Source organism: Heterodontus francisci, chromosome 19 (genome assembly GCF_036365525.1).
Source record: "Heterodontus francisci isolate sHetFra1 chromosome 19, sHetFra1.hap1, whole genome shotgun sequence".
NCBI lineage: Eukaryota > Metazoa > Chordata > Chondrichthyes > Heterodontiformes > Heterodontidae > Heterodontus > Heterodontus francisci.
This window is the reverse complement of record NC_090389.1, coordinates 28794084-28819534: the sequence shown is the minus strand read 5'-3', so window position 1 is coordinate 28819534 and position 25451 is coordinate 28794084. Positions and strand designations below refer to the sequence as shown.

The following is a 25451-nucleotide window of genomic DNA, read 5'->3' as shown; positions in this document are numbered from 1 at the left end:
GCATTGTGTTAACTCTTTTTTTTCAGGGAGTGTGTTCCACAAATTAACTAGACAACTGCATTAATATAACAAACCTCATGTACAGAAAACTTGTTCAGAGCTCTACCCTTTTCTGTTCTCCAGCCTGACTTGAAGATTATTAACTTTGTACATGTCCTCCAGCCTGTGCTCCAGTTCAAGTTGTATGGCATGCTTCTTAGCATTGTACAGACTGTTATTATATTGCTTTTTATCCTTCTCCCATTATCTTCTGCAATGAAAATTGAGTCTCTCCTCAAACCTTGAGAACCTCCTCCTCTAGTCTTGCACTCAGCTACCTTGCTCTTCTCTGCACGCTGTTCAACACACACAAGTTATTTGAAAGGCAGGGTGCCCAAAACTGCCATCAATATTCCATATAAGACCATGCCAGTAATCAGGACAAGGTTAGAATAAATGTTTCAACTTGTGTTTGAGTACTCTTGATATGGATTTCAGTGCATGATTAGCCTCACTGATATCAGCTTTAAGTCAATGGTCAGTAAACAATCCTTTTCCTTTGTCATCTTTGCACACTTTCCTTTTACCATGAGGATAAATCTACATTTATTTATCCTTATTAAAATCCTTAATCCATATGTTAAATTCAGCTGGATCCTTTTAAATGCTATCAATTTCCTTACCCTTGTGTCTTGGCCATATTAGCAATTCGGTTTAAAGGTTATTCTACAAATTGCGAAACAAAGGCCACAGAGCTTCTTCAGATTGGAATAAAATCCATTTCAAATGCTGCAGTGGGACCTGTTCTGTTTCTTTTAGTGAGGAACCATTTGTGGTAATATGTTTTGTTGTTTTAACTTATTTCCGTGGATGTTACTGGGTCTCAGTGCCGGGGGCAGGGCTGGGAAAACACTTGTAACATTTAAATTTGTTATTCAATAGAATTAGGTCTTAAGTTCTGGAGTGCAATAACACAAATTCAACTAAGGAGGTTTGTGAAGGAACAAGAGCTCTACATTACACTACAGGGTTTAGCAGTTGAATTTGTACTGTGTTATTGTCAGCATAGTTAAGCAGTTTTCAAGCTTTTCACTATTTCCATGTAAATATTGACACACTGCTGATACCGATTCAGTGTGAGGAAACCTCTTCAAATATTGATACAATCCCATGGAACCTTCTGCAATATTGATACAATCTCAGGAATTCCCTCCAAATGTAGGACATAGGAACATAGGAGCAGGAGTAGGCAATTCAGCACATCGAACCTGCCCCGCCAATGAATATGATCATGGCTGATCTTGCACTTCAATGCCTTTTTCCCACTCTATCCTCATATCCCCTTAAGTCATTGGTATTTAGAAATCTGTCAATCTCTGCTTTAATCATACTCAATCACTGGGCTTCCACACTCCTCTGGGGTAGAGAATTCCAAAGATTCACAACCCTCTGAGTAAAGACATTTCTCCTCATCTGTGTCCTAAGTGGCTTCCCCCTTGTTTTGAAATTATGTCCCCTGGTTCTAGACTCCCCAACCAGGGGAAACATCTTAGCTGCACCTACCCGTCTATCTCTTTAAGTATTTTGTAGGTTTCAATGAGATCACCTCTCATTCTTTGAAACTCTAGTGAATACAGGCCCAATTTCCCCAATCTCTCTTCAAATCTTCAATCTCCCGCCATCCCGGGAACAAGTCTTGTGAACCTTCATTGCACTCCCTCTATGGCAATAATATCCTCCCTAAGGTAAGGGGACCAAAACTGCACACCGTACTCTCGCGGTCTAACCAAGGTTCTATACAATTGAAGCAAGACTTCACTACTCCTGTACTCAAATCCTCTTGCGATAAAGGCTAACATACCATTTGCCTTCCTATTGATACAATCTTAGGGAGTCTCTCCATGCATTGATTGTACAACTGTGGACTCTCCTGTCCTAACTTCTGAAAGGCAATTTCTGTATGCCCAAAAGGGGTATCACTGCAGAAACCTTTTTGTCGCATGCAGCAATAGAAGTAACATGTCTATAGGTCAATAAATAAATACAGAATTTTCAAGAAACTGCTTGCAGTGCACAGAATGCTAAGCCCTAGATGGGCAGAAATCTGATGATCTTGTATCCCACTTTGAAAACCTTCAGCTCTAAATCAATAGTGATGTCAACCTCAAGACTTTTAGCAACACATCCTACTCCTTTGTTGGCCTGTACCAGCTGCAACACTAGGACTTAATACAGTGTGGGTATTTAATCACAGTGAAGCACTTGAGCACCATTAAAACAATTAGCCAAGTAATTAATTAATCACACTCCATCACAAACAAGTACAACACCAACAACTCGCATTTATATAGTGCCTTTAATTTAGAAAAATGTGCTAATGCACCTTGCAGAGGCGTTATCAGACAAAAATAGATATCCAGCCAAAGAAGGAAATATTAGCGGAGACAGCAAAATGCTTACTAAAAAAGTTGGATTTTAAGGAGGGTTTTAAGGAGAAAGGGAGGTGGAGAGAAACCTGAATGAAGAGACTCAAATGTGGTATTGTGGAAAAGATGGTCGCTTGCGAGTTAACTTATCTTTTCCTAGACTCTGAGAACAAGGATATAAAACTGCTTGAGTTCTCCTATAAATAAAGGTAATGTTTAGCCTGTTGTTTTCCAGCAGAGCTTAAAGTATTTGCCATGTCACAGTGTACTGCATCATTGTACCTTTATACCTAAACACTGGCACAGCACCGAAGTAGCCCTAACCAAAGTCACAAATGAATCCTTTGCAACTGTGACCATGGTGCACTATGCTTTTCTGTCCTCCTTGACCTCTCTGCAACACCTCTCATCCATGGTCAAGCTCAATGGGAAAGCCCAATTGTAACCAAAACATACCTAATAATGGCTTCTCTTCCTGCTCCAGCACCATTACCTCTGGAAACTCGCAGGGATCTATCTTTGGTATGCTCCTTTTCCTCATTCACATGCTGCGCCTTGGTAACACCATCCAAAGGCATGAGTAACTTGCACCCAGCTCTACTCCTTCACCCTTGACCCTTCTGCTTTCTTTGTACTGTCAGACTGCTTGTCTAATATCCAGTTATTGGATGAGCTGCAAATTCCTCCAGTTAAACATTGGAAAGACCAAACTCATCAGTTTTGGCCTCTTTGTCACAGATACTGTTTCTTTCCCACAGTCTCATGCTGAATCAGACTGCTCACAACCTTGGCATCCTACTTGACTCCAAGTTGAGGTTCTGACCTCATATTCACCCATCATAAACACTGCCTACTTATCGCTCCATAATATCATAACACAAAAGTCCGAGTGTATCAGGCCTGTGTCCTCAGTACCTTGCTCTACGGCAGCGAGGCCTGGACAACGTATGCCAGCCAAGAGCGACGTCTCAATTCATTCCATCTTCGCTGCCTTCGGAGAATACTTGGCATCAGGTGGCAGGACTATATCTCCAACACAGAAGTCCTTGAAGCGGCCAACATCCCCAGCTTATACACCCTACTGAGTCAGCGGCGCTTGAGATGGCTTGGCCATGTGAGCCGCATGGAAGATGGCAGGATCCCCAAAGACACATTGTACAGCGAGCTCGCCACTGGTATCAGACCCACCGGCCGTCCATGTCTCCGTTATAAAGACGTCTGCAAACGCGACATGAAATCGTGTGACATTGATCACAAGTCGTGGGAGTCAGTTGCCAGCATTCGCCAGAGCTGGCGGGCAGCCATAAAGACAGGGCTAAATTGTGGCGAGTCGAAGAGACTTAGTAGTTGGCAGGAAAAAAGACAGAGGCGCAAGGGGAGAGCCAACTGTGCAACAGCCCCAACAAACAAATTTCTCTGCAGCACCTGTGGAAGAGCCTGTTACTCCAGAATTGGCCTTTATAGCCACTCCAGGCGCTGCTTCACAAACCACTGACCACCTCCAGGCGCGTATCCATTGTCTCTCGAGATAAGGAGGCCCAAAGAATATCTTGTGCCTCAGCCCATCGCTGCTGAGAATCTCTTCCATCCCTTTTTGACCTCAAGATTCAACTATTCCAACGTCCTCCTTGCTACCCTCCCATTCTCTCTCCAACCCCCCCCAACCAATAAACTGTGCTTATAAAAAAGCATATACATCCGACTGAGCCAGGAGTGCTTGAGATGACTTGGCCACATGAGCCACATGGAAGATGGCAGGATGCATTGTACAGTGAGCTCGTCACTGGTATCAGACCCACCAGCAGTCCATGTCTCTGCTTTAAAGACATCTGCAAATGCGACATGAATTCCTGTGACATTGACCACAAGTCGTGGGAGTCAGTTGCCAGTGATCGCCAGAGCTGGCAGACAGGCATAAAGGTGGGGCTAAAGAGTGGCGAGTCGAAGAGACTTAGCAGTTGGCAGGAAAAAAGTCAGAAGTGCAAGGAGAGAGCCAACTATGTAACAGCCCCGACAACCAATTTTATCTACAGCACCTGTGGAAGAGTCTGTCACTCTAGAATTGGCCTTTATAGCCACTCCAGGCGCTGCTTCACAAACCACTGACCACCTCTAGGCACTTGCCCATTGTCTCTCGAGGCAAGGAAGCCAAAGATAAAAAAAAAACTACCAGTATCCTATTCCACATCAAATTCTGCTCCACCCTCTCTTCCTTCAAGACACTCCTTAAAACCCACCTCTTTGACCAAGCTTTTGGTTACCCTTCCTAACATCTCCTTTCGCCAGGTGACTGTTTTTGTCTGGTTATGCCTCTAAAGTGTCTTGGGAAGTTTTCCCACATTAAAGGCATTATATGAATGAAAGATGTCATTGAAAAGGGACCGTATAGAAGTTTAAAATATATTAAGCTGTGTACAAAAGGTAAAGCAAAAGAATTGCTTCAGGGTTTTTTGAGGTAATGAGGGGATGTAGTCCATATAGCCTACCCCTCCCCACCAGGGAAACATTATCCTTTAAAGGAACCAAGGTTGTCTGTGCTGATTAAATATAGACCAGTAATATATTACTTTCTTTTGAATTAGATTTCAAATTGCTAATCAATATAATATTAAGTCGATACAGGCCTTGTTTGTTTGATACAGTGTCGCACAACAGACTTGTGAGCAAACTTGTAGATCTTGGAATAAAAGGGATGGTAGCAACACGGATACAAAATTGGCTGACAGGAAACAAAGAGTAGTGGTTAATGGATGTTTTTCGGGCTGGAGGAATCAGTGTTGGGACCCTTGCTTTTCCTGATATCTACTAATGACCTAGACCTTGGTGTACAGGGCACAATTTCAAAGTTTGCAGAGGAAATGAAACTTGGAAGCCTTGTGAACTGTGAGGAGGATAGTGCAGAATTACAAAAGGACATAGACAAGCTGGTGGAATGGGCAGACAGGGGCAGATGAAGTTCAATGCAGAAAAATGTGAAGTGATTCATTCCGGTAGGAAGAACATGGAGAGACAATATAGAATAAAGGGTACAATTCTAAAAGGGGTGCAGGAGCAGAGGGACCTAGGTGTATATGTGCATAAGTCATTGAAGATGGCAGGATAGGTTGAGAGAGTGATTAATAAAGCGTACAGTATCCTGGGCTTTATTAATAGGGGCATAGAGTACAAGAGCAAGGAAGTTATGTTGAACTTGTATAAGCCACCAGTTCGACCTCAGCTGGAGTATTGCGTCCAGTTCTAGGTACCACACTCCAGGAATTATGTGAGGGTATTGGAGAGAGTACAGAAAAGATTCATGAGAATGGTTCCAGGGATGGGGAATTTCAGTTTTGAAGATAGATTGGAGAAGTTAGGACTCTTTTCCTTGGAGAAGAGAAGGCTGAGAGGTGATCTGATAGAGGTATTCAAAATGATGCGGGGATTGGACAGAGTACATAGAGAGAAACTGTTCCCACTCATGAAAGGATCGAGAACAAGAGGGCACAGATTTAAAGTCTTTGGTAAGAGAAGCAAAAGTGACTTGAGGAAAAACGTTTTCATGCAGCAAGTGGTTAAGGTCTGAATTGCGCTGCCTGAGAAGGTGGTGGAGGCAGGTTTAATTGAAGCATTCAAAAAGGAATTAAACAGTTATATGAAAAGGAGGAATGTAAAGGGTTATGGGGAGAAGGCAGGAGAATGGAACTGAGGGAATTGCTCTTTCAGAGAGCCAGTGCTGACACGATGTGCCGAATGGTCTCCTTCTGCACTGTAACGACTCTGTGATTCTGTTGTTGGGAGTTCCAACTAAACCTGTTTCTTTTGTATGCACCGGTAGGACACCCCAATTTCATTTCTTAATGCATAAAGCATCAGCATAAGTCTGGAGGCAGTATAACTTGCAATATTCATCAATTATTTCCCAACATTTTTAGCTGTTAAATAATTATCTGATATTTTAACTGAACTACGGAAAAATCTAGCTGCTAAACTTTCTAACTTGTGATTTTCTAAACACTAATTTCCACTTTTCCCACTGATGGCCTTGTCATTACTGATGTACATAGCAGCCTTAACTCCTTAGTGCTGCTTGCTGGCTGACGCATCTCATCCAGGTCAACTCATCTAGCTTACCAACTAACCATATCAATGGATCTGAATTTTTGTTCTTCATTTTTTTAAATCCATCTCATGCTCTGTATCTTCTCTAGTGTGCAAATGATGACCAGTGTGGAAATGATTGCACAGGTAGATTGTATGCTACACCTGCCCATTCCATCACATCACCAAACCATGTTCTTTTTTATCTTTTAATCTACTGGCATCAGTTCATCCACACTAACAGCTTTCCTTGAAACCCCCAAATAACCTGTCTGCAGTATGTTATCTTGCTCATCATAATCATTGCATCACTTCTCTTAGTGCTAGTATAAGCACCCTTCCAGTAGTCATTCTTCTTGCCAATTCATTTTCTGGATATGTCCATTTATCAGCATCTGAACTCCAATTGTCTTTTCCTTACTTCACTGCTGATATCAGTGTGGTTGTTATGATCACACACAAGACTTAAACATTCTATTACTTGATTTTTATAATTGCACAAGAATGTTCTTGTTTTTAGAAACCTCTTTGGCAATTGTCTTGTATTTACAATTGTTCTGTTGTCACACCCTTGTAATCTGTCACTGGTGTGTGCAGTTGAATTATCTTATTGTTGAATGGTTTGTTTACTATTCTACCAAAAACAAATATAAACTTCAAAGACAAGTAAAAGTTATTTGCTCTTCAAACTCATCCTTCTGGTATCTGCCAACTGCCAGCCGAACATCCAAATGCAATTTGAGTTCCCTTATTGTCTTTGGCTCAATCTACTTTACCCAGTAGAATTTCATTTCAATAAAGAATTGATTTTTAAGATCCATTTTAAATTCACTTTTCACTAATTTTATGTTGTCTAGCCCTAATCTATTATTAGTAGTCTTATATCTTCAAACATATTCATTCTAGGCTCTAATCTTACCTCACAACTCACCCCATTTACACTTGAAATTCTTTTTCTTCCCTGCATACTTTTCAATGCAATTTTGTCACTTTGCAAGAGTAGTGACCAGAAAGTTTGGTCAGATCAACACATTATATATAAACTTTCAACATAGCTTCTGTAAACTGTTACGGCTAGGTGAGGAGGGGGTTTCAGGCTCCCCTCTTGGCCCCTTCCTCTTATTTGACTGCAACAGGATTTATTCCTTTTGAACAGTGGTTGTGCTTACTACTTCCGTGAGTGTTTTATCTTTTTTATTTACTGTGATTGCAAAAGAAACAATCGAACAGGTTTTCTTGAGTTTAAGCAAGAAAGAGGTAAGTTTATTATACTTAACACTCTAACCCAATTTAAAAATACTAAAGCTACGCTACACATCCACGCACGTATTCATACGAGAATCTCACACACACAGATAGGTTACAGAAGGGAAAATAGATTTGGTGGTTGGATTGAAGTCCAGAATAAATGGAACTTTAATACAGTAGTCCTCGGCTGAAGCTGTATTCTTGAAGTTCTTGGTTGGTCAATGTGCACTTTGATTGGCCTGCTTTGCTCAGGGTTGTTGGAAGGCAGAATTGTCATTGGCTCTCTTCCCCTTGTTGCCGGCTGTAGAGGTCTGTAAGCTTGGAGGGTCCCCCAGTTGCAGATGGTTTTCACTTGATGTTTTCTGGGGGGAGAGAGAGAGACAGGGGAGCAGCAGCCTTCTCAGCTGTTGTCCACTTGGTTACTGCTTGTCTGTGTAACAAAACTTCCAGTTTCTTCAGAGATGAACAGACAGTCACATGGTTGTCTCACTCCCCTTTGTTTTTAATGAGGTCCAAAGTCTAAAACACAAAACTTCTCTTAGGTGGGGTTGGCAGTTTACCCCCTGGAGAGATGTCTCCATTTTTGAATGTTTCGAGATGGTTTGGAATGTCCTGCTAACGAGAGTGATTTAGCGAACCTACTCAGTTAGCTAAAGCATTGTTCTGACTGAGCTTCTTGTTAGACATTTTGTCTCCAGTTCAATCTCCTGGTATTTCAAATGTAAATTGCAGTGGCCATCTTGGCTGCTAGTTTTTTAAAGTTACTGTAGGATTTTTTTCCATTAAAAGCCCAATGTAAGTTTCCAATCTTTCCTGACAAGACTTATACTCCAATGTTCTGGCTGTGTATCTCATCATTCTATTTACTCTTTTAGTAGCCTCACTAAATTAGCTTGACATTGAAAGCAAGGAATAAACTGTCATTCTCTGGCACCTTCTAAAGTCTCCCTATGCTAATTCAATTCCCTTCACTATATACATATGCTGATTTTTTTTATTTCATCCAAAATCCTACAAATTCAGTATCTAATTGATCCTGAATTTGTCAAATGAAAAATAAAATGCATAGTTAATTGGTTCTGTTTTAGGATTTGAGAAAATATTTTGTAATCCTAATCTCATACCTTGAAGTATCCAAAATGACCAAATAGTATCTATTCATCTTGGCGGTGGGAGATAAATGTGTTACTTGAACCTGCCAAGACAGTACTACTCGACACTTGACGATGATCAGCACCCCTAGCTCATTGATAGGACCTATAGGGGCAGACCTTCACTGGAAGCTGGAATTCTTCTTACTTGGCTTCATATGATCCTACAGGCCAGTGTGCTGTTGGGTAATGTGGTCCTGGCTGGACGAGCAGCAAGTGCTCTGTTCTGCTTAACTACATGGTTTTAGTTAATTAAGCTCCAAGTATCCCTACACACACTTGGGATACCACACCTTTGGTTCATGAGATCCTGTACCTAAGCTCCCTGGACTTAGATAAGTTTGGTGTAACTCTACAAGGAGAATGAAAAAACACTCCCATTAAATATTGAGGATTGCTCAATAACTTAGTTTGAAGGCTCATAAGCATATTTCCTGTACATTAAAACTCTTGGCTGACCAAAGCAAAATTCCAAAATTTGCAGAAGGCTTTCTTTTCCTCCCCTTTCCCCTCCTCTTATGGAGGTGTGACTCATCCTGGGCTAATGTTCCACAGGTGCTCGTATTCCTTCAGTCCCTTGTCAAAATAGAAAGTCTTCATCTGTGTAACTGAGCATTGGATGCGTGTGGGCTAATCAGCTATTAGACATATTGTAGTTCAGCACCATCGTGCACTGGGATGTGTGCACGAGCAACCTGGAATCACTCTCCCTGCAGTTTTCTCTCCTCCCTGTATAGAAGCATCTATCCATCTGCTGTCATCTCATGAAAGGTGACAAATATCAGTTGATCATACTGAATTTTCAATACAATTAAAAAACAACTTTCAACATATGTACGTGCAAAGATAAATTTTAAATATTTGATGAAGTTATTTGTCCTGTAAGTAAGTGCACTCAGCCTCAATATCTCCCTGACGTTTCTCGGTCGTGCACAATAGCTCCTCTGCTGTGAAGGACTTGGATGGGAAGTTAATCTGTTTTCAAACATTCACCTGTACTCCTTTTGGCTGGATCCATTATCTTCCTCTGCAAGGAGACTTCTCAACCTGCATTCAGCATGGGCCAAATTGGAAGCTAAGTCAGGAATCAAGTCTACATCTTGGAATTCCATGCAATTGTGTGTTAATGTTTCAATGCATCATACCACTGCAATGTTCCATAGGTGTGAATATATATATCTTCTGCATATATTATTAAGTAAGTCTCACATATGGCATGCACTTTCATCATGATTTTGATGTCAACATTTATATTGGAAAATCATGACATCAAAGTTTATAGTGGAGGAAGAAAGCTATTAAAGTTCATAATGGTAAAAGGCTGTCTGATTGTGATGCAACAGTTGAAAGCCTCCCACTGTTGGTGTCATTGTGCTGCTAGTTGCTCAGGTCCTCCTGCCATTTTGTTTGTCGCCCAATTTTCACTTTTGTGGATGTCAGCTTTATTTTTAATTGAATTTCTTTTTAGATGTTACAGCTTCTTCCTTAGCCCTCCAACTCCGACTCCTCTGGCATCCCTCTCCTGTACAGACTCCCCTTGCTGTGCATTGCTTGTAGACCAACCTCTCTGTTCCACTCTGCCTCCAGAGAGATGTCAGAGCCAAAGCTGAGATTTCTTTTATTCATTCATGGGATGTGGGCGTCGCTGGCCAGGCCAGCATTTATTGCCCATCCCTAATTGCCCTTGAGAGGATTGAAGGAGTACAGTAATGAATTAGAAAAGAGACAGGCCATAAGGAAAAAAATCAGGACAGAAGAGAGAGAGCATGATATCAGGAAGGGGAGAAGGATTTTTATGGGCAGATCAAGGGGTAGTCAGTGAGAAGGAGATCAGAGAACAGAAAAAAAAGGGATGGGACAGAAAGCGATAGAGTTCAGAGGGCAGAATGGGAGGAGCAAAGATGACGGTGGGAGGAAGCAACACCATGATTTACTAGTATGTCTGCATATATGTATGTAAGAAACAAAACTTACGGCAGTATTACAATGTTGGGATTTTTACAGCCTAGAAACATGTACTGATCTGTCAGTGTTTCAGTAAGTGAACATCATTTGTGTGGGCTCCTTGAGACCCTAATGTATGCAGCATGCTCGCACTCTGAGTAAGGCATTAACAATGTGCTCTTTGAACACCAAACAAGACCTTTGCCTAAAAAAATGCTTTCCTACTTAATGTGCTAACTCTAATAACTTGCAATTGAAAAACTAGATTTGATTTTTTAATTCATATTATTGTTCAGTATTGTACAACATTAATGCTATGTTTCCCACTGTTTATATAAATCTGCCAATATTTTCATATGAGCCAATTTTTTTTTATTTGTATCCAATTTTCGTTCCAACTGCTAACTGATTTTCCTTGTAATTTCTGTTATAAATCAGTAGACACAAACAATCTGGCACTGTAAAGCTTTGCAGGCTTTATCTGGTGACACAGTAGCATGTAGATTGTGAAAGTGTATGTGTGATGACTGATCGTTTTAACCATTTATTGACAAATTTCTCATTGTTTTCAGGAATTGAGTAAAAGCTACCCTCAGGAACTGTCACGCAGCCCACAAAGTTTAAGCGATACAGGCTATTCGTCTGATGGCATATCTAGCTCACAGAGTGAGATTACAACTTTGCTGCACCAAGAGGGACAAAAGCTTAATGAGTCTGGCCTACTGCAACACGGTCCGATGAGCCCTTCAGAATTTACCAAGTTGGAGAGCACTGTGCGACCATTGCTGGAATCCCAAGGTGTTCAAGATAAGGCTAAAAGAGGAAGGATTGCTCAGAGTTCAAGTGAAGAACAAAGACAGCGGCATAGACCACGATCACTTTCGATTACACCAGAGCCTTACAGTTCAGATGAAGAGCTTGAAGATATACAAGAAGAGGATGAAGATACTTTTGAATGGGAAAATCAAAGTGAACGAAGAGAAAGCCTAGAGTCACTGGATGAATTTGGCAGGAAACTGCGGCATGATTACATTGACGACAGTAGTGAAAGTGCAATATCACCTACCTGTGCGAAGCATGCAAATGTGGGTGCAGAATTAACAGATGAAGAATTTATGCGAAGGCAACTCTTGGAAATGAGTGCAGAAGAGGACAACATCTCTGTGGAAGATGAGGACTTGAACAGTCGTGCTAAACGCATTAGTATGAAGAAGAGTCAGAAAGATAACTCAGAATCCAACAAACAAAGTTCTTCAAAACAGCATCTGGATCATAGAACAAGCAGCAACTTTGAAGATACTGTGCTGGAAAATTATGGACAGGAAGAAAACCAATCATGGCAAAAAAAGAAGGAACACGACGATGAATACAGAGAATCTATGAATTGTGTAGAAGAGGACTCGATGGAAGAACCAGCTGGGCTACGACGCTTCAAGACTATTGACCTGAATACCACAAATACTTTTACCAACAGAGGGGCCGAAGTTTGTAGTGAAACAGATCTCAATATTGACAGAGAACCTGAACTTGAGATGGAAAGTTTGACAGGGTCACCAGATGAAAAATCAAAGGGTGAATACTCGTCTACGTTGCCACCCTCAACACCTACATTTTCATCAGGTACTTCGCCCACTTCTGTCTCTTCATTGGAAGAAGATAGTGACAGTAGTCCAAGTCGAAGACACAGACTTGAAGAAGTTAAGCAGCAGAGAAAGGCAAGACATCGTTCACATGGCCCCCTGTTGCCAACTATAGAGGACTCTTCTGAGGAAGAGGAGCTACGAGAAGAAGAAGAACTTCTTCGAGAACAGGAGAAAATGCGTGAAGTTGAACAGCACCGTATTCGAAGCACGGCCCGAAAAGCAAAAAGGGACAAAGAGGAGTTAAGGGCACAGAGAAGACGTGAAAGATCCAAAACACCGCCAAGCAACCTTTCTCCCATTGAGGATGCTTCTCCCACAGAGGAATTGCGCCAAGCTGCAGAAATGGAAGAACTCCATCGATCATCCTGCTCTGAGTATTCACCAACTATGGATTCTGAAGCTGAAGGTTTTGAAATAACAACCTGCAGGTTGTACAAGTCAGGCAGTGAGTACAACCTCCCATCATTTATGTCCTTGTATTCTCCAACAGAAAAATCAAATAATTCTTCAGTAAGTCAAAAACCATTGAAGAGTGCAGAAGAAGCATATGAGGAAATGATGAGAAAAGCTGAAATGCTAAAGACACAGCAGCCGACACAAAATATATCTTATAGCAGTGCTTACCAGCAAGGTGATTACGGGCAGAGTAATTACAAATACCAATCTTCGGATGTCTGCAGTTACTCAAACAATGAGATAGCATTATCCCAGACAAGCTTACAAAGTGAGCTGCAGAAATCAGAAGCATTTGAGGGTACGTTGAAGACTGTTGCACACACTCCCAAATTGTCCCGTTCACCATCACTTGAGCTCCGCCTGCAGCAACAAAACACCCAATTACAAAATCTTGAACGGTCTTTTCAGGAAAAAAAGCTTCTTAATGCACAAAGTGCTTATACAGAACTAGCAAGGCAAACTGATGCACTTCTTACACCTGGAACAAGCCCCACCCAGTTGTCTGCACCAATGTCTTTTATTTCATCTACCGCCAATAGAGGCATCCCTGATGTTAGGGTAACCCAATATTTCACTAGAGATATGCAGGACCAAAGTCAGACTGCAACAGCTATTGGAACAAATGTTGACATTTCACATACTGTTACAGCCTCATACACAACATACAACAAAAGATCGGCTGTGACCATGGCCACTGCAATAGTAAGTCAGTCCTCTATTTCTGCAGGATCTACTCCCATGGATCAAAGTATAGGATACATTCAAGCAAGGCCATCAGATCCTGGAATCTCAACTCTATATAGCTCTCAAAATAATATCTCTGGGAGTAAGAAATTCAGTGAATTCTATGGGTCATCAAACCTTGATGGAGCATCCACACAAACAGCTGGGAGCTTTCTCAAAAATTCCAACCCTGAGGAACTTCTTTCCCCATCATCTTCACAGAGGACAGTATCCAGAACTAACATGCCAACAAGTCCTATGTCTGGTAGTAAATCCACTACCGAATTTTCAACACAGACTTCTAATACCAGAGTTATCTCACCTTCCAATGTGACCATAGCCTCATCACCCTCCACAATGATGGCTCAAGGTACTCAGACTTCAGTGAGATCACCACGCCTCACCAGGCAAATATCTTCTCCTGACTCCACATTCATGGCCATTACTCTGGCATCAGATGTTTCATCCTCAGCCCAGCCATTGACTGTCAGTTCATCTGTATCACCAAACGCATCACCAACTCGGTTGAATCGACAACAAACCTTGCATGGTTGGACACAGCCAATGGCTGCCTCATCGCAACAGCAGATGCAGCAACAGTCCATGTACCCCAGGAGTTCATCACACACTGAAAGATTATCTATGAGTCAACCACAACAGAGAGGACAGATAGCTTCATCAGTTGTCACAACTTCTGCTGTGCTTGGTCAAGATGTAGTTCCTCTAGAAAATGCTTCTTTAAACAAAGCATCATTGGTTTATCAGAATTCAAATGTAAGCTCAGTGGAAGTTTCAAGGACATGTAGCTCTGTAGTAGATCTCCGAACAGTTACTAAATCACCTCCAGTCATTATAACAGATCATGGAATGGATTTGACATCTTTAGCTACGGAAAGTCGAAAATATTCACTTGAATCAGACCAGATTCCTTGTCGTCAGTCCACTACTGTACAACCATTAATCATGAATCTTAATGTGCAGGAACATCCACATGTAAACACAACTGCTACTACGACTGTGGGCATAACAATAACATCATCTATGCTAATTTCCCAGGCCAAAGTACCAAAGATATATGGAGATCCTTTCCAGAATCTTATGGACCTTGGTCATGGCACAGCAACAGCAATCTGTCTCAGGCAAACAAAACAACTTGAATCAATTGTCCAACCCCCTACTGTAACAGAGAGTGGAAACAATATTGATATGGCAGCAGGCATGACAAAATCAGGCTTTACTAGTCAAATCCAACCGCATTTTGCAAGGTTTAACTTAGCTAACCAAATCACTCCAGTGCGTAAGGTGGACATTTTAGTGAATCAGAGCAACGTCAATAATGCCATAAGTGTTAGTGCCATTCCTAGGCCAGTACCTCAAGACAGTGGCTTTATTGCCTCACAGGTGCACAGAGAAGCATCATTGGAATTAAAGCCATCTGCTGCTCCAGCAAACATGCTTGGAGTGAAAGCACATAATATGATGGTGCAACTAGACAACACAGCGACTGGCACAGTTACAAAGCTGATAAAACAAGATCCTCCTTCAAATGCTCTGGATTTGACAGGAGCAAAACCAGAAAGGGCTGTTTGTTGTGATGTTGTGTATAAATTTCCTTTTGCTGGTAGCTGCACAGGGTCATTTAATCCAGGCACCCAAGTCCCAGATCAAGCAATGACTGAACCACGGCAGAGCGACAGGAATAGTGCTCAGAAGTACTATGACAACAGAACTCAGGAACCTGTCGACAGCTACCAATATAAAGAGTCCATGGCTACTTACAAGGATGGTCCTAATTTCTATGAAGAGCACAAAACATACCCTCAGGTATTTTCTGGGCGACTGCATTCATCCATGTCAGACTCCAATTTGTTAGAAGCTAGTATTAATTACAATCTAATGAAGAACGAACCTCTTTATCACCCACCTGGAGGAGATGCAGCTGTAGATCTGAGTACAATGAGACATTCTTACAGTTTATCTTTTAGTCAGGGGAGGGATTGGGGACTTGGAATGCAGTATGGTTCCTTCACCGATCTCAGACAACAGTCAGATATCCTCAGCCAACCCACACCAATAAGAAGGTATAGTTCAATGTCTAATATTCACTCTGATTATGCATACTCTATGCGAGAGGATTTGCCAAATTTTCAGGAGGCCAATTTGGCCCACTATAGTGCGACCACTGCTCGAGAAATCAGCAGGATGTGTGCAGCCCTAAATTCTATGGATCATTACGGAAACCGATACACAAATAGTTCAGATTCCCTGCAATATGGACAGGCTGGGCCAAATGCACATTGTAGTGGACTTGCAAGAAACAGTATAATGTCAAACCAACAAGGAATGGCTCCAATGAAACAAGATATCATGTATAATCCAACCTTAACTGACTCTCGACGTCGTATTGGAGTGCATGGCTTTGGCAATATGCCACATGCTGTACGCATGAGAGCTATAAGGCACATGTATCCTCCAGCTGCTCCTGTGAGAGCACCCGATGGCATGATTTACTCTACAATCAACACCCCAATTGCTTCCACTCTCCCTATTACGACGCAGCCAGCTTCTATCTTGCGTCCAATGTTGAGAGGTGTTTACAGACCCTACTTGCCTGGTAATGTCACAGCTGTGCCATTGGCCAGGTTGACCAGGCTTCCGCTAGTTGCAGCAAGGATGCCTGCTACAGCTCCTGGGCTGTACCGTTACCTGCCTCCAAACCAATTTACAGCCGTTCCTACAACTTCTGCAGGGGAAGCACCTATATATCTCGGGAAGCCTGGTACACCACCCATAAGTAACATTAGAACTGCAACTCAACTTGTACCAAGTCAGACTGTACAGAGGCCGGAGAAAAGTAGTATTCTTCAACAAAATGCTACAGCTCCTGTGGCTGAGAAATTCATCCCTGACATTCATCAGTCCAGGCAACAGCCGGACATTGGGCTCATGCAGCAACAACTGCAGCAGCAGCAACAACTACAGCAGCAACTCCAGGAACAGTTACAACAGCAGCAACAGCATCAAGTACAACTGCAGCAGCATCAAGTACAACTGCAGCAGCAGCAAGTACAAGAGCAGCAGCAGCAGCATCAAGTACAACAACAGCAGCAGCATCAAGTACAACAACAGCAGCGGCAGCAAGTACAACAGCAGCAGCAGCAAGTACAACAGCAGCAGCAGCAAGTACAACAGCAGCAGCAGCAAGTACAACAACAACAGCAGCAGCAAGTACAACAACAACAGCAGCAGCAAGTACAACAACAGCAGCAATTAGAACAGCAACTTGAACAGCAGAAAGAGCAGCAGCTGCAAAAGCAACTGCAGCAATTGTTGCAACAGCAACTGCAGCAACAAAAGCAACAGGAAGCCCAACAGAGTGATGCTGCAAGGAATGGTACTAGTAGAAGAAAGCAGGAAGAAAAAGAGGAAGAGCATCAGCGAAAGCAACAGCAAGATCACATTGTGCTTATTGAGAGGGAACGCGTGGAGCTGGAAAAGCTGAGGCATCAGCGTCTACAGGAAGAATTGGAGCGCCAGCGCCTGGAGCTGCAGCGCCATCGAGAGAGTGAGCAAATCATTGTGCAACGAGAGCTTCAGGAGCTGCAGACCATCAAGCAACAGGTTTTACATCAGCAGCAGGAGGAGAGGCAGGCCCAGCTTGTGTTACAGCGGGAGCAGTTGGCACAACAGAGGCTGCAGCTGGAACAGATTCAACAGCTGCAACAGCAACTGCATCAACAGCTGGAAGAGCAGAAAGTCAGAAATACTGTAAGTTTCCCTGTGGTTTGTGATCCTTCAGGTAGGATCAATCCACATACTATGTCAGAGATGGCTATTGAGATGCAAAGAACTATAGCTCAAAATGGGCAGTACTGGCCTATGAACCAGCCATACGTAGAAGGTACCCCTGTTGCCACAACTGCCCAAGAAGCATATTTATCTCCACACCACAGGGGATTTATAGAAGCACCACAGCGATCCACTTCTGAAATGTCTTTTCGAACTGATGAGCACTGGGAAAATAGGGGCATCAAGAAACGAAACTCAGTGCCTAGGCTGAGGGATACCTATGAGGGAGATGATACATCATTACGTGATCAGTATATGGTTAAGAAAATAGCAGACTGTAGTGTACAAACTGATGATGAGGAAGGTGAAGAAAGCTACTACCTATCTCGTCGGAGAAGAACTAAACGGAGTGTGGATTGCAGTGTACAAACAGATGATGAAGACAATGGAGAATTAGAGCAGCCTACTCGTAGGCGCCGCTCCAGGTTCTCAAAGCATTCAGATTCAAGCACAGAACACAAACGGGAAGTGCCAAAGGGGACGTCCAGTATTGCCATACAAACAGTCAATGATTGCTCTGTGCAAACAGATCCAAGTGAGCTAGGGCCAGTATCACCTATTATCCATATCACACCTGACCCACGAGTGGAAATTGTAAGATACATATCTGCTCCTGAGAAAACCTACAAAGGAGAGAGTCTTGCTTGCCAGACAGAACCGGAAGCACAGTCACAGGGCATTGTTGTCCCTCAGTTTGGAATTCCAACTACCATTAATCCCTACTCTACTAACATACAGATTGTAACATCTGGTCCACTGGATCAAACCAACACCAGACAACAAGGAATTATGATCGTCCCAAAGGTTGAGAAAAAGAAACCAGATCCTTTGGAAATAGGATATCAGTGTCACCTCCCACCTGAGCCTATGCCTCAAATGATTCGCCAGCCTCCCAAGTCTCCACAGGTTCTGTACTCTCCTGTCTCACCACTCTCCTCACATCGGCTTTTAGAATCATCTTTCGCTTCATGTGAGAAGTTAAACAAAGCCCATGTTACTCCGCAAAAACATTTCACCACTGAGTCACCTAAACGACAACAAAGTCTGCCTCGGCCAATCAAAGTGATGCAGCGTTCCATGTCTGACCCGAAGCCTGTCAGCCCGACCTCGGAGGATTCTGGAAAACCTAGATTTTTTGCTCATCATCATCAACAGAGCCTGCATGGCAGTCAGGTATGAAAGAGCAAAAATTGAGGTAGAACTTGGGGTTTGGAGGTACAGAAATCCAACCTTACTAAATATATTTAACCAACAGAAAAATGTTCATATTGTATCTGACCTTAGTGTCTTTCTGGTCAGGGTACTGAATATACCTGAAATGCCTAAACATTTTGGCTTTGTAGGCCACTAATGAATGTATTACGGGCCACAGAAAAGCCTGGAATATATAGTAAGTGATATTTTCATATGCACTCTTTGCATGCTTATATCAAATTCCTTTCTGCTATTTTAATCTGTAGTAAATTTTTCCTGTAGTAAATGGACTAATGTCTCTGTTAAAATAGCAAAGAAAGGAGTTTGGTACAAGCTAACAGAGTCTGTATGATGATGGAAATGTCACCTTTAGTAACTAGTAGGCAATAAAGTTTAAATAATTTTTTCCATTAATTAGCATATGTCTCAAGCTAGGCCAGATAGTCACATCTTGCAGGCTACCGTTTACACACACCAGGAATATGCCATTGTTGCACTTGGCTTGCTAATTCAATAATTGTTGAATTTGAGAAAGACCAATGTTTCATATAACAGCATCAATGCAGAACACTATTCACATAACCTGATTGGTTATTCTTATTGATATTATAAGGGAATTGTTAACAGTTGTGAAGTCAAATGTTAATGTATATAATTGCTAGTATTAATTCTGCTGCTTTTCATGGGTATTCTTTACAAAAGTATTGTAAGAACTGATTGTAAGATCTAATTAATGGTTGATCCCTGCTATCAATGAGTTATCAGAACTCAAGATTCAATTGTGGTTCTGGCTTTAACAAAGACCCCAGTTCATTCTTGAGATCAGAGCATGAGTTGAAAATGCAACAGTTCCATCAGGAGTTGATGTTGATCCATTTATTTTACTTTGTATCCTGTTGATAGATGAGTTTGATTTTTGTTGTCTTTTTCTATTTTTTACACAGTATTGATAGTTTAATGAAGTGATAGATGACTGCTCCACTGTGCTGTGCTGCAGAGTAGATGGGGATGGGATTATGTCCATGCCTGTGTATACAAAAGTTCTTGATATTAGCTATGCTGTCAGAAGATGCTGCTGAATAAAGGCCAGATATTTCTCAGTTTGAAGCAGGCCAGATCATTGTTAAGTCTATCTCGACTAGTATAATGAATTTCCCCATGACCAACATTGGTTTTCCTGCTTTCTAGGCTCAGAGTGTCATATAATCCCCAATTCATACTGAATAGGTGTATTGAATTTATGTGTTCGAATAAAGTTGGGTTTCTTGACAAAATTATCTTGTTTCAAAGTGTCACTAATCTAAAGTAGGTTATGAGCCCATATATTGCAAAGCTGGTGAATGCCATCCATCTACTAACAGCTTTGTGTTTTAAGCCATTCTAACATTATCTAATTTTTCATTTTAATGTAGACAACGTGAGTTCAGTTTAATGGTACTAACCACTTTTGACCCGATACACTACAATGAATGGAGAAATTCCAATCATTAACCCATGTTGAATTCTGCTGGCTGCAAGAGAACTATATTCTTCAAAAGCATGGCAAGCTGTTCTTTAGATATAAGGGATATGCTAGCGTGGGGCACGCTGTGTACCCATAGGCATTAACTGAATTAAAGTTTAATAAATTTCACTTTTCTTCTTTAAACCTAAGAAAGCCTGTTTGTGCTCATTTCTTTGTCTTATAATTGGAAAGCGGTAACCAAGGATTCACCAAGGGGGAGCTCAAAACACTGTGTGTTTAAAAATTAAACGCTGTTACAGTAAGACCAGATGAAGGCTGAAAGAGACCCCTAGATATCTCTTTCACCTGGTTGTAACAGAAATTTGGGTGCTAGCTTTCAGGATTTTACCCACAGACAAATGAGAAATTGGAAGTGGGAAGCCAAATTGTCCCCAATCAAAAAAAGAGCAAGATTTCAATGCAGGTTTTCTTGTGGTTGTGTGATTGAATACTAACATGTCTGCAACTGAAGCAAGTAGCTCTCCAAGCCAGGGTGAAGTAACTTGGCTTAAGTTAAAAGCACTGTCTATGGAGGAGCTGAGAAAAATGGCTGAGCAGTGTGGGATCACTGTACGTAGCAAGGCTAGGAAGTCCAAACTCCTAAGTCTAGTGGCCAACCATTTTTCCCTTGAATCTGAGGAAGCAGAAGCAGTGTTAGAAGTAGACTCAGACAGGGTACTGCTAGCAAAGATACAATTGGAACAGAGGAAACATGAATTAGAGGAAAGAGAAAGGGAAAGACAGGAAAAAGAGAGAGAGAGGCAGGCGAGGGAGAAAGAGAAAGACTTCCAGAAGGAACGTGAAGAAAATGAAAGGAAGGAGAGAGAGAGAAAGAATATTCCAGAAAGAATCCGAAGAAAGAGAGCTGAAGCGGCTTGAGTTAACTAGGGGGCGACAGAGTAACCCCAGTGAAAGCATGGCGAATATGGAGGAGCATAATTCAGAGCTGGATACAAAATTGCTAAAACTCACCCAACTAATAACAAAATTCAATGAGGAAGATGTGGAAGTGTTTTTTTGTGTCTTTTGAGAAACTGGCAAGGCAGCTAAACTGGCCAGTTGTGACTTGGTCTCTTTTACTACAAAGCAAGCTCACTGGAAAAGCCCATGAGGTTTATTCCTTGTTGCCAGATGAGAGTTCATCAAGTTATGAACTGACCAAAAATGCTATCCTTGGGACATATGAATTAGTACCCAAAGCCTACTGACAAAAGTTTAGAACCCTCAAAAAGCAAGCTAATCAAACTTATCTGAGTTTGAAAGAAGTAAGCAGCTGGCTTTTGACCAGTGGCTGAGGGCTCTTAAAATACAGCTCAGCTATAAGACTCTCCGAGAAGTAATCCTGTTAGAGGAATTTAAAAAGTCTCTCCCAATCTCAATAAAGACCCATGTAGAGGAGCAATGGGTTCAGGGAGCCCGCCAAGCAGCCGTTCTGGCCAATGTGCTTGTTTTAATTTATAAGTTAATTTCCCAGGGGAGAATCTTTCCCAATCACCCTCACAAATTCGAAAAGGACAAAGGGTGGGAAGGTGATAGGAGCACAGGCAGTCCTGGGAGAGAAAGGAAAGCAGGAGACACAGGGGACCCTCCTCCAGCAAAAAATGAAGGTGCTGTGAGCAAGAGTGAGACCTGGAGACCTGCGTGCTTCCATTGTAATAAGGCAGGGCATTTAAAAGCTGACTGCTGGAAGCTAAAGGGGAAACCAGTAGGGTTAATCAGGGCACAACTGCTCAGTGAAGATGGGTACCTGAGGCAAAGCACAGCAGAACAAGCTGTGGTTGTAATTGCAGTAAGAGTACAATCCAGGAAGCTTACTAGGCCAGTGCAGATAAAGTTAATAGGATTCCTGAAGGTTATCAGGGTTTTGCGTCTGAAAGGAAAGTAACCCCATACCCCTCAAGTGGGGCAAGCAAGCCCATGGTGATTCTCAGGGACACAGGGGCCTCTAGATCACTTTTACTTGGAAAAGGCCTGACCTTTCCCCCAGAGAGTGCAATGAACACCAACATGGTGGTGAATGGTATTGGAGAGCAGTGTATGCCTATATCTTTACACCAGGTGCACCTGGAGTGCGACCTAGTTTTGGAACCAGTGACTGTGGGGATTGTTCCTCGTTTGCCTGTGGACGGGGTTGACCTGCTCCTGGTTAATGATCTGGTGGGGGTGAAGGTGGTAGCCTCCCCAGTAGTGAAAGAAAGACTGCAGGAGGTCGGAGAGACAGGGCCTTGGCAGGAGATGGTTCCTTGTTGTTTCCCTGAATGCGTAGTGGATCAGGCCATGATCAAACCAGCTCCCCCAGAGGAGACTACATGGCACTGCAGACAGATGACCATGAAGTCTTCCTGTCCGAGACACTCTTTGGAAAGTTAGGAGACCCAGGGAATGAATTAAATGGATCTTCCCTAGCTGAGGCTCAACAAGCCGACCCAGTATTGAGAGTTAGCACAGGCTGCCCAGTCTGAAAGTGAAGCAGAGGGAGTCCCTGATTGCTACTATTTAAAGAATGAGGTACTGATGAGGAAATGGAGTCCTCCTCACAGACCTGAGGGCAAGGAGGGGACAGTAGTTCACCAGTTAGTGGTGCCACAGAGGTACCAGGGAGAAATATTAAGGGCCCACAAGACTACAGTGTACATGCCGGTATATGAAAGGCCAAAGCCCGCATAAGACAGCAGTTTGACTGGCCAAAACTCCACAAAGATGTGGTGGAGTACTACAGGAGTTGCCATATGTGCCAGGTTGAGGGGAAACCTCAACCTACAGTGATACCTGCACCCTTAAGTCCTGTACCGGTGTTAGGAGGATCCTCCAACTGAGAGCTGGTCAACTGTAAGTGATCCCGTCGAAAACATGGCTGGCAAAAGTTTAGAAAAAGAAGGGGAAAAAGTGACCAAGAGGTCAGGTTAAAGGAAGTCCAGGAGGAATCCCGGATGAAAACCCCTCTTGTCTTGTTAGCCAACCTGAAAAATTTGAAAAGTTAGACCCCCCCCATCCTCCGATGTAAATGCAGACTCTAGAAGTACCCCACCAGAGTTGCTAACAGCATTTACAGGAATCTACAGAGAGACTGCTCGGGGCACAGAAACCATGAGGGTGATACCTCACCTAGTTGAAGTGCCACAGGAGAGTGCAGTCAAGTCTGCAGGTAGGAGTGTCTCAGAGAACAAAGGGGAGATTAACGAAGAATCCTACCCCACAGTCAGAAAAAAAGGAACCACCCATCCCCTGAAGTCAAAAGTCTTTGCATGACTCAGCAAAGCACTGAAAGAGATTCCAGGATATTAACTCTCCTGGAAAAAACATTACCTCAACAGGAACAAAACCCTAGACAGTCATGGCAATGGGTAAATTGAAGAAATGCTTCCCCAAAGAACCATATGGCTACTGGGATGCCAAAAAAGGCCAAATTAAAGCAGCACTGGCACCCAGAAAAGACAGTTTTAATAGGCTTTAAGATTGATGAATGAATGGAAATGAATGAGAGAAATGCATGGTTTTACTTTCTGTATCTTATATTTCTCTTAAACCTTTTAATGAAATGCGCCATTTTTTTTTCAAATCACATTTCATTCCCATGGGTGTGGCAGTGTCATGCAGGCTCCCACCTGCCAAGAATGAGATACATTAATTTCACCAAATGAACATTGAATTTTAAACTGTTACTGGAGTAAGGAAAGAACTTGTTTTAAAAAAAGCACCAGACCCTTGACTGGAAAGACATTTGCATAGTAACAGACAAAACTCAAAAGGAAAAAGAGGCCACTTCCTGCTCCAATTTAATCCACAGTGGACTTTTGATTACTAGATGTTGAGGATGGAGGAGCTCGCATTCCAGGTTGACTGCTAAGATGGCTGTACACACAAACGGATGTGGTCACACACCCCTAGTCACATGACTAACCTGCTGGGCAACCTGAGTTTTTGAATTTGAAATTGCCACAGAGTTAAAATTCAGAAAACTCTTTGCTGCTAGACTGAAAGCATCTCTCTCCTGTCTACCTCTTCCCTAACTTTTGATGTGTGTCAAAGCATTCCATCTGGAGCAGCAGTCCTATCCTGAGGTGGCAACCTGGTGTAGCTCTAACACAGAACTACATGCAAGCTGAACAGCAAAATGTACATATGATAGATAGAGCTAAGTGATTCCAAAACCAACAGGTCAGACCAAAGCTCTGCAGTCCTGCCGCATCCAGATATGACTGGTGCTGCATAATTAAACAACTGATGGGAGGAGGAGGCTCCATGAACGTTCCCAACCTCGATGATGGGGGAGCCTAGCATGCGAGTATTAAAAAACAAGGCTGAAGTATTTGCAAACATCTTCAACCGGAAGTGCTGAGTGGATCTTGGCCTCTTCCTGAGGTCCCCAGCATCACAGACTCCAATCTTCAAACAATTTGATTCTCTCAATGTGACATCAAGAAACAGCTGAACATGCTGGATACAGCAAAGGCTATGGGCCCTAACAGCATCCCAGCTGTACTTGTGCAGACTTGTGCTCCAGAACTAGCTGTGCACTTAGCCAAGCTGTTCCAATACAGTTACAACGCTGACATCTACCCAAAAATATGGAAAATTGCTCAGGTATTTCCTATTCAGATAAAGCAGGACAAATCCAATCTGGCTAATTATCACCCCATCTGTCTCCTCCCCATTAACAGCAAAGTGATGGAAGGCGTCATCAACAGTGTTACTCACTGATAACTGCTCAACAGTGCTCAGTTTGGGTTCCGCCTGGACAACTTGGCTCCAGACCTCATTACAACCTGGTTCCAAATAAGCAATGGAGCTGAATTCCAGAAGTGAGGTGTGAGTGACTGCGCTTGACATCAAGGCAGCATTTGAGCGAGTGTAAAATTGAAGAAATTGGGAATCGGGGAAAAGTCTCCACTGGCTGGAGTCATACTTAGCAAAAAGGAAGGTGGTTGTAGTTTTTTGATGCCAATCATCTCAGCCCCAGGTCATTGCTGCAGGACATTCTCAGGGTTGTGTCGTCTGTTCAACCATCTTCAGCTGCTTCATCAATGACATTCCATTTATGATAAGGTCAGAAGTGGTGATGTTCCCTGATGTTAGCACAGTGTTCGGTCCATTCGTAATTCCTCAGATAATGAAGTAGTCCATGCCAGCATGCAGCATGACCTGGATAAGATTCAGTCTTGGGCTGATAGGAGACCAGAAATATTCACACCATCTCCAATAAGAAAGGGTCTAACTATGTCCCTTTGACATTCAATGGCACTGAATCCCCACTGTC

At 42.5% G+C, this 25451-nt stretch overlaps 1 protein-coding gene across 1 annotated transcript in view; it reads left to right on the top strand.

The window, feature by feature from the left end:
• The window catches only part of LOC137380010 (protein bassoon-like), a 464497-nt gene that overhangs the window by 368707 nt on the left and 70339 nt on the right, over window positions 1-25451 (top strand). Inside the window, exon 5 of the mRNA XM_068051484.1 lies at window positions 11398-18669. Coding sequence (XP_067907585.1) covers window positions 11398-18669 — 7272 coding nt within the window. The remainder of the gene's footprint in view (window positions 1-11397; window positions 18670-25451) is intronic.